This window comes from Fringilla coelebs, assembly GCF_963513975.1.
Source record: "Fringilla coelebs genome assembly, chromosome: 1".
Lineage (NCBI taxonomy): Eukaryota > Metazoa > Chordata > Aves > Passeriformes > Fringillidae > Fringilla > Fringilla coelebs.
The window spans coordinates 125145800-125163165 of record NC_140028.1 but is presented as its reverse complement, the minus strand read 5'-3'; the positions used below and the strand labels follow the sequence as shown (position 1 = coordinate 125163165).

General features: G+C 38.6%; 1 protein-coding gene across 3 annotated transcripts in view; it reads right to left on the bottom strand.

Annotated features, from left to right (window-relative positions):
- Positions 1-7606: 7606 nt before the first annotated feature.
- Positions 7607-17366, bottom strand: part of ETV1 (ETS variant transcription factor 1) — a gene marked incomplete at its 5' end in the record, with an annotated part of 64138 nt that continues 54378 nt past the window's right edge. For all 3 annotated transcript variants that reach the window (XM_084216200.1, XM_084216201.1, XM_084216202.1), the window contains 4 exons: positions 7607-7885; positions 10446-10547; positions 14059-14228; positions 17263-17331. In XM_084216200.1, the coding sequence (XP_084072326.1) occupies positions 7664-7885; positions 10446-10547; positions 14059-14228; positions 17263-17331 (563 nt within the window). In that variant the 3' untranslated portion in view covers positions 7607-7663. The remainder of the gene's footprint in view (positions 7886-10445; positions 10548-14058; positions 14229-17262; positions 17332-17366) is intronic.

Sequence of the window (17366 nt, the reverse complement as noted above, 5' to 3'; positions counted from 1 at the left end):
TGATGAAATTATAATACATACTGCTTAATGTTATCTGTTGAGGCAGGAACTCAGAGCATTATGGAATATGGAATTGATAAATTTAGAGGCAATATGAGAATGGAAAGACATTTATAAGCGCGTTTTTCTCTCTCCTTTCTTTTGGGGGTTATAACTTCTTAGCCCTACTTCAACCCTTTATGTTACTATAGAGCCTTAGCTTCCTATATGCAAAAATGTCCTGCAGAGAGCAACTATTATGAAAAGTTAGGTGTTAGTGGTAGTGATATAAAATGATTGGTCAAATTTTATCCTTGATTTTCTTTTCATTTCTTCTTTGTTGAAAGACATACAGTTCCCAGCTAAACATAAATGCAGCAATATTTATCTTTTCCCTTTCAAAATAACTCCAACCCCAATGTCAGCAGCTTTGTAACCATGCACAGGCCTTTGCAATTTAGTGTAAAAAATCCAAACTACTTAGATGATTTGTGTTACCTCCTTTTCAGTTCAGTTAGAGGACCCAAACAAAATGCCACAAAACTACCTTGTACCAATAGAAATTTGTGCCTTCATTTCAAATACTCATGTCCAGGTATATCCAAGTCATCTGTAGCCAAAGGTATATTCTTTTGCTGGTCTAGCCTTTCTGGCTAAATCTGCAATATACCTGATTTTTGCTAATATAGAGAATGTCTGGAAGCTTAGTGCAGTCCTTAAGACTTGTAAATGATCACATGGTCTTTGTGACAAGCTGGGCAGGCAGCCTGACCCTACAGATCCCAGATACCTTTGTAGAGACTAGTGCTGAGCCACCAGGAGCAGAGACTCCAGCACACAGAGTCTGCCAGCATTGGTCAGGAAAGTTAATTGCAAGGATTAGAGGTGTGTATAGAGCTCCATCAGAGAGCTTTATACAAAAGCAGAATGACTTGCCTACATCAGTAGAATTCAGAAGACATGTACTTTTGTTTAATTTCATGTTTTATTGTTGGTCTCATGCTATGCCCCAGGTCTTGATCATTTGTATAACTTTCTGAATAATGCAACAAGTAAAAAAGTCCTGTGTATAGACTATGCTAGACAGGCATACACATTACCAAATACAGTCTATAGTCTCTGTTAACATAAAGCTACATAGCTGATTTCGAGGAAACCAAGCTGAGTTATACCAACCCACAGTCTGCCCCATTATCCTGAAAGGCATTCTCTCTTCTTTTGTGTTTGTGGGTTTTGTTGGGTGTTTTTAAGTATAGTGGGATGAAAAAGACATTACATTTACAGCCCCAAACACTCTCTGCATATTCCAGTATCTTGTTTTTAACAACTACCAAACGCTGTGCAGATGATTTTACTAAATAATCAACAATCACTCCAAAGTCAGAACTGGTATTCCTGTCCTTGGGGATATGCTACCAGGGCCAAACACATCCCCAGTGCAGCTCTGAGCCTAACACATTTGGCCCACTGACCGCAAAGTGTACTGCCTCCAATTACCTTTTCTCTCTTGCTCTTATCTCAGTGACTCTGCACTTATCTTAGTCCCTTCCTTTTATCTAAAACACTGCAATCTTCCAAGTCCCTTAATGCAGTTCATGGTTTGGCTCCTGTTGTTCTCATCTAATATTATCATCCTTTTCTGTGTTTTACTTTCTCTCTTCCTTTTCCTGAAGCACTCCCACAAGCACCAGGGTCTTAAAAAATCACTGCTGTTTACAGAGTTTATTACTTTCCATAATTTCTTATGATTCTCCTGCAGCATGTCATCCAAATAATTATCTTTGTGATTTACTGTATCGGTCATATAACCTCCTTCTTCCTGTACTAATCAGCTCTGGAGTAGCCGCTTGGTAGAGCCAGATTGCCCCTGACAGACTTTTTCCCATCTCTGTGCTTCCTCACTCAAGCATGCTGGGATAGAGCTCTCTCTGGTCTTCTACATACACACTGAGTTCCTTGCCAGATCTTCCAGGGCAGACTCACCCTGGCTGGCCAGGAATCAGCCTAAACTGCAGATTTCAGCAAATGTCTCAAGCTGAGGAGCTGGTGCTGCTGCAAAAAAATCTCTCTCTGCCTCTATTTAGGTGGCGTAGCCATATGCCACTGTCCATGCAAGATTTTGACTGAAAGCCACCACAGAAAGCCCTTTGCAGTATATCTAAAATACTCAACACTCTGTACCCGAGCTTCTACAGAGTGCCACTGTACTGATGGGCAGATTGTTCACTAAAATACCATGGGTGAGTGAAGAATTGGCTTGAACTATCTTCAGATAGATCAGCTGGGTCCTGTCACTGAAGGGAGGGGAAAGGAAAATGGTGAAATCTCCTCAACTCTTTCAATTTTAGGGCAGCAACAAGGAAATACCATAGCCTCTATTGTAAATTACACAGCAAAAATTCTGTTTTGGACACCAATTCTCCACCTGGTTACTTGGAAAGTCACTGTGGAAAGTAACACATATAGACATTCCTTCTGGAACAAAGCCAGCCATAGATACCCAAAAACTACCAAACCACCTCAGCCCCCAAATCCAGCCAGTGGCTGTAATTTCCTCTCTACCACACAACTAAAAAGCATTTATATGGGCATACGTGGCCACAGAGCAAAGACAAAGACACAGAGTTATGGCTTACCAGATCCAAATGCTTGATTGTAACCCTGCCTCAGGGTTACCTTCCTGTAACTCATTTAAAAGCTCATTTAAAACGAACAAAATTTCAAGGTACACTGAGTATTTTTGAGGTCAGCCCAATGAAACTATGTAATAAGGACAATACAGCAGTATTAGAGACATGATACATTGCTAGAGTAAATACTACTATAGCTTTGGAGAGCCTGATGTATGGATAGCTTCTTGGAGTTTATTTACCCTTTCTTTTGGTGATGCATGTTGTGGCATTTTCACACAAAAAAAAGTTCTTCGGGAAAATGTCAACAAGATACTTCATAGACATTTTCAGAATATTACATAAGAAAACGGCACAGATATTTCCTTCCCACAGAAATTAAATTGTTGTTCAGGGAGGAAACCAGTATTTCAGCCTCCTGAAGATTGATGCTAGCTTTACCTACCTATACAATCCTGAAAGCTGGGGGGCAAGGGACAGCCCTTGGCTGATGCATTTGTGGTGTCTCAGACAGACAGATCTGGGTAATCCTGCAGTTTTAAAATGCTACTGCCCCTAGCTTTCCATCCTGCTGCTCTGCCAGATATTACTGCTCTTGTAGCAGAAGAAACAAAAGACAGTGCACTGTCATCCCCTCTTCTGTAAGAGCACAGGGAGGGGAGGGCTCAGTGCTGTATTGCAGATACTCTAGCTCTCAGCCTGGTAGCTTAGCAAAATGCAGTGGACTTTGTACTGGGGTTTCTGAGGCAGAGGCACCTGCTCTCAGCTCTTACCTCCTGTCCAAGCAGAGTAGCTTCTGATATAAAGCCAAACCAAACCAACAAAATCAGAAAAAAAAACCCCAAAAAAACCCAAAACAAACCACAACAAAAAATAAAACCACAAAAAAACCAAGCAAAAACTCAAATGCACAACAGAAAAACCCTCACATAAGCAGAAAACTGGGAAATTAATTTCCTAGGCTCTTATTACTAGATCCTAGGCTCTTATGTTAGAGGAATATTCTAAAGTGATGATTCTTAGAGTATAAAATACCATATTAATTAAGACTCCCAAAAAAATCCTTGAAGGAGATTATTTAGAAAAGTCCGCAGTACTATTAATGTGAGCACTGAATAGGGCTGTTTATGGGTGCTATTACCTGTAATACATGAACTGAAGCTAATGCTTTTCAGAGGAGAAAGTAGAGCCATTAACAACTCAAAGATTTCCTCATAATACCTTTTGTACACATTGATCTGTTTCCTGCTATTAAAAACCAACCAAACAAAAAAACCACAAAGAAGGCAAAAATATTTAATAGATGATATTGTCTTGTGAAAATGGACTTGAAGCCCAACCCAGTCAGATGTCAAGGGCAATAAAACTCTAAGCATTAATCCCTGGGGAATAGTCCCATGTAGCAGAGAATCCCAAAGATGAAAAGATTCTGAGTAAAGGCCTCTTCCCAGTGAATTTCTGGAGAAAAGCATTTATGTATCCCAGTTTCCCCTGGTAACCTCACCAGACCATGGTCAGGACAGCAAGCAGATTTGGTCTGAGAAGCAGATGAAATTTGCTCTTTAAGTGAATGTAATGTTAAGGTTATTAATGTAAGAAAGTCAGACTGGTGTAACCTTGGAGAGAAAAGGGCAGACTCTTTGCCATCGAAGTCATATCCCTAAAGAAAAAAAACTGTCCTAAACTTGTAATGTTAACTGTCTCAAATGGATTCTGAAGGAATCTGCCAAGTCCTTCACTAACTTCACCTGTGTTCAGCTATTGGTGCAAGTGATCTGTGATGGCACAGGAAAGCTGAGCCCCTTCAGCTGTTCCACGGTGCTGGGTCTTCCCAGCCACGCCTCCCAACTTTGCTTCCCAGCAGCTCTGCCCTGTCTGCCCCACTGCTCTGCCCAGCAAACAGAGACAAGCTCATTCTATTACAGCTCCTGCTAAGAACAGGTGAAAGCTGCATATTCCCTCCACTTGTGGTACAGCTTGAACAAAAACTAAAACACCCCCAAAGCAAACAAAGGAAAACCCAGCCCCTTTTCCCCAGCCCCAAACATCCCGCATCCAAATCCAGTAGGGTATTAAAATACCCTCTGAAAATGTGTAAGTGTTCTTAGTAGGAATCAATCCCAAAATATACACAGACCATCCTCCTCCCTTTTGTCAGTCAAATACAATGCTTTGGTAATCTAACTCCTGGCTATAACTCATATAGCCATAGTATGTATAACTCATACATACACATGAATTGTACATATGCCACCTTTTTTTTCATTTTTCTTTTTTTTTTCTTTTTTTTTTTTTGTTACCCTTTGAAGCAAGCCGTTCTAGGCACTGGGGACAGACCATCCTCTCCTCTCCCAAAAGAATAACCTTTCTGCAGGGGCCTCTCCAATCCAAATGGTTAGGAATCCAATACACAACAATCTTGCAGAAATCAGCTGCCAGATTTATTATTCTACCTGAAAACCCCCAAACAAAACGAAACAAAAAAAATCCCCAACCCCAAACAAACAAAAAAGTGGAATAAAAATAGACTTTAAATAAACCTCTTAGGTACATTTTAAAAAGGGTTAATAAGTTCAGTGAAAGACCTTTTTGTCTTCTGCTGAGAGATCATGTAATGTTGGTCTGACTGCTTGTTTTGTTCAGTGAGTCACTACCGTATACAGATATATATATATTTTTTTTCTTCTTAAATATTACACATTCAATGCAATTTTTAAAATCTTTTTTTTTTCCTTTTTTTGTCCAACCCCTTTCCCAAATACCCACATCCTGCCACAGGCAAGAGGCGCTCTGTGCTGACATTAAAGAACCAAAACCAATCCAAGGACTTTTCATCAAAGCATGTTTCATTTGAACCTTATTTCAATGGAAACCACATTTTTTTAAAACAATATTACTGAACATTTTCCCTTTCCTTTTTTGCTAGTTCTGCAATTTTAGACTTCTTTTTCTCAGTTGATCACCAAGTATTTAAGTGCCATTGAGACCTATGAATGACAGAATTAGGTGGCATATTAAGGCATATATCATAAAATATGTTGTCTCATGGATCTGGGTAAATTAAATACCTGCCCAAATGCTTTTTATGCACCTGTGGTTTCTAGTTACCACTACTTCTTTACTTTTGATTAAATGCATATTAAAATATTCATAACTTAAGTAGTGCCTTAACTGACAAAGGATGGAAGATTAACCCACCACCTTGGACAGTCTTTGAAATCCATCCATTATGATGAAAGTTATTCTTGTCTTTTTATGGTTATGTATTTATTTTTCTCCCACTTCCTGACAATCCAGGAAAATGAGGTACTTCATATAACAACTATATAAATTTCACTGGGCAAAAATTTAAATCCAATTCTTAGCTCCCTCTGCACCCCTTCAACCTATGAATTACTGTATTTCAAAAAAGGTGCTTATAAATATTTTAAACTTTTGGGGTTTTGCCACTTTTTGTTTTTGTTTTACATACAGAATAGCACGTGTGATTTGTGTCGAAGGTAACCCCTCTCAAAAAACAAAACAATTTGAAAAAATAACAAAACAACCAAAAAAACCCCCTCAAAATTTAAATTGTCTTCCGAGCATATCTGATCACATTTACATTTAGTGTCCAAAACAAGTTGATTGGTAACACCAGTGCCAGCACTACAACGTCATACAGCAACTTCATGGTATTCTTTGACAGTTCATCTCCGTTCCACCGAAAATTACAAAAGGTTCTGCAGAGCTTTCCTTAGCAAGCTGAAGCTTACTAGTCATTTGTGGATGCGCGTAAAAGCTGCTTATAGCACAGCTATGGCGTAAGCTATTTTCTAAGCAATAAATGGTTCAAGTCATCTATTTTGTCCTGAAATGCTACCTGTAGTTACAGCATTGCTTATAAATGGTCATAGTAAATTCAGCATCAAAGAGAATATTACAGAAAAAGACAGCAGCAGAAGCATTAGCATTATCTAGTATTTATATATGTTATCAACATAACACAGCAGTAAAAGGTTTAAATGCATATTAATGGGTACCGTGTCTAAAAATTACTAAAGTACCTATTTAGTGTATTGGATATTTTTCTCAAGGAGTGCTTGCTGTGTCTAAACAGCATAATTAGATATGTGACTTAGTACAGTTAATTCCTATTGATTAAATAACTTATTTATGTACCAAAGGAAATGGAAGGATACAAAATGTTTTCTCCCTCCCGATCATGAACCTGTATTTAATGCTGACATGATCATCAGAAAGCCTGCTCCATGTAATTACTACCCTCAAATGGATCTTGAAAAATCAACGCCATAGCATGGGACATATATGTATAGCAATGTGGCACCAGATACAGCATGCAGCTTGCAGTCTGAAGTCAGGGGTTTCACTGCTTGGTCACTGTATTAATGGCCAGTCTGTCATTAAATAGAATTTTTTTTTAAAGTCATACAGAAAAAAAAAAAAAAGAAAAAAAAAGAAAGAAAAAATAGAAAATGAAAGAAATAAAAAAAAGAAAAAATTTAGGAAAACTATCTGGTTGTTCACAGAGGCAAGGTACAAGTTCTGCCACTGGAAACTTCTAAATTAAATGCTGTGGTATATGCTTTGCTTCTCTTTTATTACTGCAGAAAGACAATTAGGAATAGCAAGAAACAAATGCCCTAGGCATGCTGTGCTGATATCATCATCAGAAGTGGTTATTTTGCACAATGAGAATTAACTGTACTACGGATACCCAGAGAAAATGTACAATATCTTATGCTGATATGAAACAAAACAGACATGATATAGCTTTTTTTGTACTTAAAACCTGTACGCTCCCTTCCCAAACTTAAGTAAAAAGCAAACCCACCCTTTTCCTCCTTTTACACAGAATAACATTTAGGTTCCAACCCTCCCCTTTCAAATAAAGTGCGCTGTCCATGGCAGACCATAGGAGTAATGCAACAGGAAAAGCCCCTTTTTAGTGTACTATTTAAAAAACAAACTGAAGTCGATTCAGCTTTCCTCTGGGTCTTGGGAAAGAGGAGAAGCTTAAGGGAGGGGGAAGCACCCCTTCAGTGTCACTGTTGTTAATAGACATAGCCTTCGTTGTAGGGGTGGGTGTTGCAGCAGCCTCCGTCCTGCATGTAGACCATGCTCTCGTCGAAGTGGGACAGAGGCACAGTGTCCTCCTCATTGATGTGGCGCTCCATGTCAGTCTTCAGCAAGGGGCGCTGGTTGTCGGGAAAAGCCATGGAGAAAAGCGCTTCAGGGTCACAAACAAACTTGTAGACGTATCTTTCTCCAGCCACCTTAGGACAACAGAAGGGGAAAGAAAGGCGCAGCAGTAAGGCCCCGTGTTTTGCAGCTCCAAGTTCAACAGTCTTGCAAAGAACTCATATTTGTTACACATTTAATAACCTGACAGCAGAACTGGTAAGGTAACAACCTAGCGAAGACAAGTGGGACCGGGCAAAGCAGACTGTGCAGAATGCTCTTGATTTTGCCACTCATGACATCCTGTTGGAAGATGAACTAAGTATTCTGCTTCTAAACATTTGTTTGCGATCGTTTCCTATACTTAACCACAAATGGAACTGTTCTTATTGGAAAATGTAAACAAATTGTCACTACAGTGGCAAAATAAAATTACACGCTCTGTGTGCAAAGTGGAAAAAAGAATCACATTGCATGACAGAGATCTGGATTTCACTTTACACAGATTGATTCATGCTTACGTATAAAAGCACTTTAGTTATAGTGCCTGCTGATTGTACAGGGACAGCATAAGCAAATACACAGGCTAATATGTACTTAGCAATTGCTCATGCAAAGCTGGGACATTTGGATTTGCTTATGGAGGGGCAATTTGACCAAAGATCCTAAAGTTTTCCCTTAATCAGAAACAACCTTAAATGTCTCTGCTTTGGTTTCCTAAAAGCTAGAGAATGATAAAAACAACAAAAAATTGCTGTCTTATTACAAGCAACAAACTGAAGCCAATATAATGTCTTCTCAAGAAGACATTTAAAAAATTGTGCTTAAAAATATGCATTAGATTGCATGCTCACAATTTATTAAAACAATTTAAAAATAAAATCATATTGTCTGCTTCTTGCAACTCTAGCTACCATAGCAATGAAGTGAGTTAGTGAAGATGGCAAAAGCGTTGCAAACTCAACAACTCTTTTCTTATGGGTGCAAAATAGTTTGAAGCACCTCCTTAAACTTTCAGATTATTTATTCTACAAACAGAATTTGGTAGGGACTGTACCTGCAGCAGAATTTTTAAAATCAAATTAATGTCAACAAGTTTGATACACTAGAGGTTGCATTCAGAAATCAGACTTTTGCATAACCTGCTATCATTGTTGAGTTTAAAAAAAAGGAGGGAAAATATGCATACAAACTTTGCCATAAAGAAACCTGCTTTGCATCTACAACGCCCATTAGTTTTTAACATACATGAGCTGGCCAGACAGAGTGATCCCAGGACAAACCCAAAACACTGCTATGTCAGAAAAATAAGCATATAAGCTAGCTTTCAAAACATGTGTTAAACCCATTCTTGTAGATAATAAAGTAGTAGTTTAGTATGCAGGAAGCTAGCTGTCCAAAGCACTTGTAAGCTTTCCATGTTAAATGGATGTGTGGGTTGGGGCAGCATTATCAGCCTTCTGGTATTTCTATCCCCACCTTTTCAACTTGCTTCACTCTGCTACTTTTTTTTTTGCCTCTGCTGCCTTTGAACTGTGCTGGCAGCACAGCTGCCTGTGCTGCTGAGCTGTAACCTGCAACAAGGAACTCCTCTGCCTGAAGCACCAGTCAGCGAAACCAAGCACTTCTGCTTCTCTCTGATCGGACCCAGTCTCAAATCCACTTTACAAAGACTCTGTGCATGGTTACGTGACACACAAAAATGAATGAGGTGCTGAACTACAGAAGAACTGTAAGCCAATACTATCCCAGATTGTTGTCCAAGTTTACTACTGGTAGTGAAAAAGGAGTGCACTACAAGAACCGCATAATCTAAGCAAGAGAACTTTTCTGACTTCACAAAACCTACCAGAAAAGTTGCCAAGTAATGAGCTGAGAGCCCTGTTTTCATTCGTGGAATAGGCATATGACAAGTTTAAACACGTTCATCATCACTGGTCACAAGACCAATGTGAAAAGACGTGGCATAAGTTTTGCAGTCCAAGGTGTTTATTATGATCTTTAACCACACCTGCAGTTTTGTAAATAAAGCAAACTGGCCTCTCCTATTGATTTTTTAGTCAATCTACATGGTACTACACAGCAAGATTTAAAAATCAGCAAGCCACAGTAGGAGGATGGCTTGAATACTGTCAGCAAGACTAGCCGGTAATACACAAATTATTGTTAAATATTTCTCCTAATTCAGTCCATTATAAATAATAAATATAAATAAAAACCAGTATTACTACAACACTATTAGTAAAAAGATGAAAGTATTTTGTATGTTAATAGGCATAACTATTCTCCCCTATCCGGCACTTACTAAAGTACCCAAGCACTGGGCAGCTAATTTAGATCTGCAAAACATTAATCACACTGTACTCTACCATTTGCCTTTTCCAGCTGTCAGGAAGCTCTTTTGGATATTTTTGAATGTTACTTCTTTCCTTATAATCATGAAGCGCATTGTATGAACTAAAGCCACAGACGTTTTTTACATAGAAAAAAAAAATCTTAATGCATATCTACACCTAGTAGGTCCAAAAGCTTAGTGTTTGCCTAAAGAGATGAAAAAACTACCTAAGCCATGCAATTACAAGAACCCCTTGTAAACTGACCTATGGATTAACATGCAAGACTCTGGTGAAATGTAATACAAAATTAGCTACTCACCTTTTGCATGATTCCCTTTTCATAATAATAGCGAAGCGATCGGCTAAGTTTATCATAGTTCATAGCTGGCCTGTTCTTCTGAATCCCCCAGCGACGTGCCACCTGCCACAAAAATGGATTAGCAATGATTTGTTAAATGCATTTAACAAGCAGATCTTATCATCAGATACTTCATTTGGGGATGCAGGAGGGAAAACCCTGCAGGTGCAACAAATAGGAAAAGGTTGCTATGACCTGAATTTCCCACGTACTACCATGAATTTTAATTGGATGTACATCATCATTAAACTTGTAACAGACTTACTGGACAATGTGGTGGAGGGGATTTTCTTTGCTTTTTAATAAAGAAAACCAATTAAAAAAATAAAGCCATACAAAAAATGATGGACAAAAACATTTAGCAAGTTCTACCAGAAAACTTTTACAAAACCTTTCTTCAGTTTGATACTATGGATAATTGTACCAAGCCTATCTTTTCCTTGCTGTCAGAAAAAAAGTAAGTTATTTTAAACACATATGCATACACACTTAGTTCACAAACTAATACAGACTGTACTTGGAATGACAGCAATGTTGTGATTATTAGGAGATACAAGTCAAAAGACAACTCTACAACTCTCAGTCTTAAACATTACTTTAGCAAAAAAAATTATTTATCTGAGGAGGCTTGGAAGAACTATATGGTGGTATGAAGAATGGAACAGAAATTTCTTAGTTTCAGCTCTCTAATTTCCCTTAAAAATACCAATAAAAAGTGAATTGCAAGTAACTCATGAAAATATTCCATAGAGAACAATATGCCTTCTGCTCTGACTTATGTTTTCTACTTGACTTTATGCTTCCTGTTTTATTGCTAAAGACAGTTTTGGACAAAGCGACCCTTTGTTTAAAGAGCTTAACTTCTTATTCCTCACCTGAAATTTAATCGGCTATTGGTGACATTTCAATTACTGTCTGTAAAAATGACTGTAATATCACCTGAGGGAAAAAAAGGCAGAGCTGATGAACTCTTTAAAGCACATTTTATAAAAATGATTGAGAGGTGCATATGCATACAGCTCTGGAAAAAGGACAGAGTAGCCAAGCAGCTTCTCTGCAGACTGCTCTGCGAAACTTCCCATAGGTGTCTGGAGCTTTTTGATGCAAGCCATGACAACATGCAGCACTAAGAGAAAAATCTATGATTTTGGTGTCCACCTGGACTATAATTTCTAAAATTTCTTTTGAAAGCGTTATTTCCTTTCAGTGTTACAGCTTTTCAGGGTTATGTAAATTATCACAGTTCTGCTAACTTCAGCTACATTTTAGCTGTACTGAAACACACCTGCAATCACGTACATTTATTCCAGCTGCAGATTTGGCCCAGATGTCTAACTTTGATTCACCTATTCATTTTTGTAACACATGACCACATCACTCCTTTTTCATCCCTTCCAAAGTTTTTTTCTGCATTAATTGGTGTCCTAAAAGACCCTAATATAACAGGCTTGCAAAATAAATAAACACACAGCAAAGATAAACAAGAATTAAAGGTGAAGAATATGTTACACTGTATGGTATTTTGAGACTCCTAAACAAGCAGTCAGGTCCAGTTCCCATCCCTGAACTGCACAGCACTTACCTAGTCCTGCTCTGTGGAAGAGATTCCACCCTTCTACCCTACGTTCCTGCAGAAGGTTGCTGTCCCTGTGACAAGCCTGCAAGCCTGGAGCTATGCCAAATTCTCAGGCTCCATAGTTCACAGTTACTTACTTCCTGAATGAACTATGGCACTCCAGGAGCTGATACATATTCATTTTTGTTGTCACTCTCTACAAGGGCATAAACCTCCAGTAATGGAGGTTTGGATGGAAAGGTCATGTCACTGACATCCTAGCTTGCCACAGCAGAGCCAACAAGCTCTTTGATTTCCCTTCAATTTATACTTGGCAACCAACAGAACTGTGTGACTTCCCATAGGCTATTCTTATTTTAATTGACTCTTTCTGTCACATTCATGACATTCGTATGAAAACAACTTAAACTCCTTTGTACTTCTAGGAATACACAGAGTGAGGCAAGCTTCAAGCCTCCTCCAGATCTTGGATGCAATGCTGCTCAAAAACGCAGAGCTACTTCTGCTTAGCCAGACATGCAGATGATCTGTTTAAGTTAAATTAGAATAGCCAGTTCTTCAGGGAATTACACAATAAGGAAAACTTAGGGCTTTGTTACTTTCCTTTCCTTAGCTAATAAAATCCATAAAGTTTTTGCACCATCTGCTGGAAACCATTTCTCAATAAAACGCTTCAATCTTGAAAAAAATTGGGCATACCTCAAAGACAAGACCAAACTAAGAGAGTAAAAATATAAAACTAGGGTAGGGGGGGAAAAATCGTGTGCATCATTCACCAAAACCAAACAAAAGACTTTCCAAAGGATTTGCTCTGTTCTTGGACAGGTTACACAACTAAGGAATCCATGTAGCCTGCTAAGGCTGCAGGCTTGCCAGCAAAGTTTCAGTATCATATTGATTAAGACTGCTCTGAGTTCAAATCCTCAGATACACAATGCCAGGATCTGCCATGGTGACTATCACTGGAGCAGGGGATGCTCAGACAAACGAGAGCCAGCCCCGGGATCCTTGCAGCAACCTGCTCCTCAGCCAGACCACGTCGGGAAGGAAAGGAACATCAGTCCTGACACCATCCCCCCCTGGTCCAGCTTCTCCACAGAGCAGTTAGCAGACAATGTAAGTAACATGCAAGAAAGATTTCACACTGCTAAGGCCAGTAGATGGACAAACAGCAGAAATAGCTGGTGGAATGCAGAAGCAGCCATACACCCTGGAGCCTTCCCACTCAGCTCTAACTCAGAAGGGATCCTGTCAGAAAATTTGCTGTAGTCCTCTCTATTAGAAAACTCGATTCAAGGGGCAAGAAAAGTAAAGCAGAATGATACTGCCTTTTGACAACCCTAATTTAATCCTCCACTTGAATTTTATAACAAAATTCACATACACCTGATCTTCCAACAATTTCCATGACAGTTTAGAATGCAGGCTAGGTTATATAACCTTACCTAGTCCAAAGCAGTTTACACAATAAAACATTCAATTTATTCCTGTTTATCACACAAGTGACCTAAGACACACTTCAGCAAATGTTCATGAATATAAGTAATTTTTTCTACCCCATGGTTCAGAAGAGCCATGCATGTGCATGAACGTCTGCAAGCCCAGGATCTAAGCCTGTACTAAAAAATCAATGATTCAATCTAATGAATCTAATACTTGGTGTTGAAAGACTAGTAAGGAACAAGTTTTCAAAGGATTTTGGGATACAGTTACATCCATAAAGTGATTCTGAAAAATGCAGACCCCACAATTAATGCGAACTATTTGCTAACTCTAGTACTTGCAACATTTTTATTATTTTTGTGGGACTAGGAGTGAAATCTATGCTTAGCCACACCTCTGTCCTAACTGAAGCACTTACCTTGCCAGTCCTTTCTGTCACCCTTCTAAAGCACTACTGAAGTAAAATACTGAAGGAAAACGAGGCCCAAGTCCAAAGGAGCGCAGTTAAGTTGGCAGGACGGGGCAGTGGATGTGAGGACGTGCTGTCTAACTCACCTCCTCTGGCTCAATCAGCTTGAACTCCATGCCTCGGCCAGTCCATGCTATGAAGTGAGAGTTTGATGGGTCGTCAAGAAGAGCTACCAAGAACTGCCAGAGCTGCAGCGAGCCTCGCCGTTGATACGTGGGTCCCTCGCGGTACATGCCTGGCTCCTGTTTGACATCTCCTGCACACAACAGCAGCAATGTTAGAGGAGCAATGCCCGGGAACACCATCACTCAGTTTGGCACACAAGTCGGCAGAGCAATCATTAGGGGTAACAAAACAAAGGAAAGAATCAGCCACTCTCAAATGCAACATTCCCCTCTTTGCTGGGGACTTACAATAATATATTAATTAAAACAAAAAGAAAAAAAAGCATTTAAATTCATTCATGATTAATGAAAGTCTCTCCCCATGTAGGTTTGATAAATGCAAATCTCTTGCAAACCATTCTGTAATACCTTCTCTTTGAAAGTACATAAACTGTTTTTGAAGCAGCTCTGAAACGTGAAGAACTGTGTTTGTGTACTGTACTTTGCACAGGCCCCAGTTTTGGTAATGTAGCCTTCATAAAGGTGCTAAAAAACCCTATTGAGTGAAGCTTCTCTTGCATGCAAATGCTTCTAAGGAAATTTTGACAAAGTATTTGACTTGGACTTAAACAGCCTGTGCTTTATGTTTAGGCATGTAAATCCTGCAGATACACGAGTTCCTCTGTGGCATATTGGACTTGCATATGAGCAAAATTACTTTTACTCACATCTAGATATTAAATTAGTAATCCCTCTGAAAAGCAATAAGTTAGTTTTTCTAAAATTTTATGTCTAGAAAAACATTTTAAGAAATATCAGTAACATTCAACTAGCTGTCCCACAAATTGCCAATGAGAAAACCATCCTGTTACATCCATACTGTCTTTGTTGTTTTTCAATCATATTTATACTGAACAACTCCTGCAAACAGTAACAGCTGAGAGGTCTGATGCTGAAGCAGACAGTATTTTTTTCTCCACACAGTGACTGCAATCCTAGTTATACTGGTAAATTCCTCATTTCAACTATCAGGACAGCAAAAGCCTACAATAAACAGTGTGATCTGTTTAATAAGGAAAGTCAGGAATTTAAATTCAACCACAACATTAGGATGCTCTGACAGCAATTATGGAATGGTTCTGCATAGTGAAAGGCAGAATAATAATATTAAAAATGGAGCACTTCCTTTTGTAATCAGGAAAGAAAATTGACTCAATAGCTGTGGAAAACAAATAAATCAACACAAGGCTTTTTGGTTTATGTGAGGTTCAAGTTCAGTCCTGAAAGTCCTTCTTTTTCAAGGACAGGTTTTTCCCTGTAATGATAGCTGTGCAATGTGCAAATAGCAAGTACAGTATTACACAGGATCAAATTCTTTCCTTGTGCTGATCTTTGATTTCAAATGAAGCAGCTGAGAATCTACTTCTGAAACATCAAGACTAGTCCTGGGCTTATCCAACTTTTGCTTTACTGGCTAGAATATGATGACACATCTGCTATTTTTCCCTCAAAACATCATGCTGGCAAGCATAAACACACCTATTTGCATCATGACTTCAATCTTCTAAAGTACAAGGTGTTCTTTCAATGGGCAGTCATAGAAACTAGCAGCAGACTGCTTGCTTTGCAGGCACAAAAATACTTCTTAACATTCAATTCTTTTACTGCACTTGTATTTCTTTTTTATTTTCATTCCTTTTTCTGCATAATACCCAAATTAAGCAAAAGGTTTTTTAAGGAAGATATAGACAAATGCTACTGTTAGCAAGTTTTAACTTCTTGTAGTACAGGGTCTGATCCCATTCCCATAAATGTACATATAAATCTGACAGTGGTGCTCAGATCAGATCCACAATCATGTTTGGGGAACAAAAAAATACCTGACACGATGTGCTTTAAAAAAAAAGTTTAAAAAAAACCAAACAAGCTTACATTACAAAGCCAGGGTATAAAGCAGACTTTCAATAAAACACTCTTTTTGTGACTGTGTCAATGCAGTGGCAATGCAATACCGGATTGAGCAGTCTTCAGTTAGGTCTAATATTGTCTAAAACTCTTTTATCTATTTCCTACCAACATAAAAATACATGTGATACTCTGAAGAATGTTCAATTCTCTGGGTTACTTTCATTTCAGAGTCTCCAGATTTTCAGCAAATACAACAAATGCTACTAAACACGCAATAGTTTTGTAATCCGTAAGTGAGTCTCAGCACAAAACAAACAAAATAAAGTAGGAGAAAAACACCAATTGTACAGCCCTACTTTTAGCTGTGGTTAAAGATTAGTTCACAAGTTTATCAGGAAATATCTAATCTTTCCTGCTGAAATAACTAAAGCCAGACATACACACACTAACACAAAAGCTAGACTAACAACACTACACTAGCATGCATCCACTAACATAATGCCATTCTAGCAAATTTAAGTAATTGGTCTCTAAATTACTTCCCAAAGTCGCAGACTAACAGAGTCACTGGCAAGAAATACGGTGTCCATCTACTTTGCTTCTAATGAAATAAATCTGAAATCAACTGAGTTACACCAGGAAACTGATTTTACGTCAGAGTAACTGAGGATAATTTGGACCATTCATTTTAATTGACCTCAGAATTCCTCTTAAAAAAATCTGCTGTAATTGGTAGTGCTGTGAACAGGGCATTGATTTGTTATCAATCCCACTGAAAAATAAACCACTAGTACATTCAACCTAGTGCAAATACATTGGCATAAACACAAAAAATGCCCTATATACTCACTTCCCACTATTCATTACTTTGCAGACAGCAAGACAAGAGGCTTAATCCTCAGTAAAACCAAAGCTGCTGCTTTCTCCACTGTTTTGTTAATTATAAGTACAGCTTTCATTACATCTCAAACAACAAGTAGTATGTGATCATCAGTGCAATGGAAATCCTCTTATTACTTCTCAACAGTACAGAACCGAGCTCCTCTGCCACGAGTCTGGATGCAGCACCTTTAGCTGGCAAAAGTCAAATGACATCCTGTTGAAGAGGAGACTTTGGTTTCAAGAGACAAAGGTCAGCTTTGGTTGGGCGCACCACAAATGGTGTGTTAAGGAATCCTAAATTGGAACATTACTGGGCTTTTCTGATCTGCTACAGAGAAAAGTCCCTTATCTCTTTTTCATCTCCCTACACAGGAAAAAGAGATGTGTCATACATACCGTCAAACTTCTCTGGAACAACGCAAGTGTCATCATAAAACTGCCTAGGTCCCTTTTCATACATACAGCCTGTAAGTGAAAAAAAGAGAGGTGTTTATATAAAA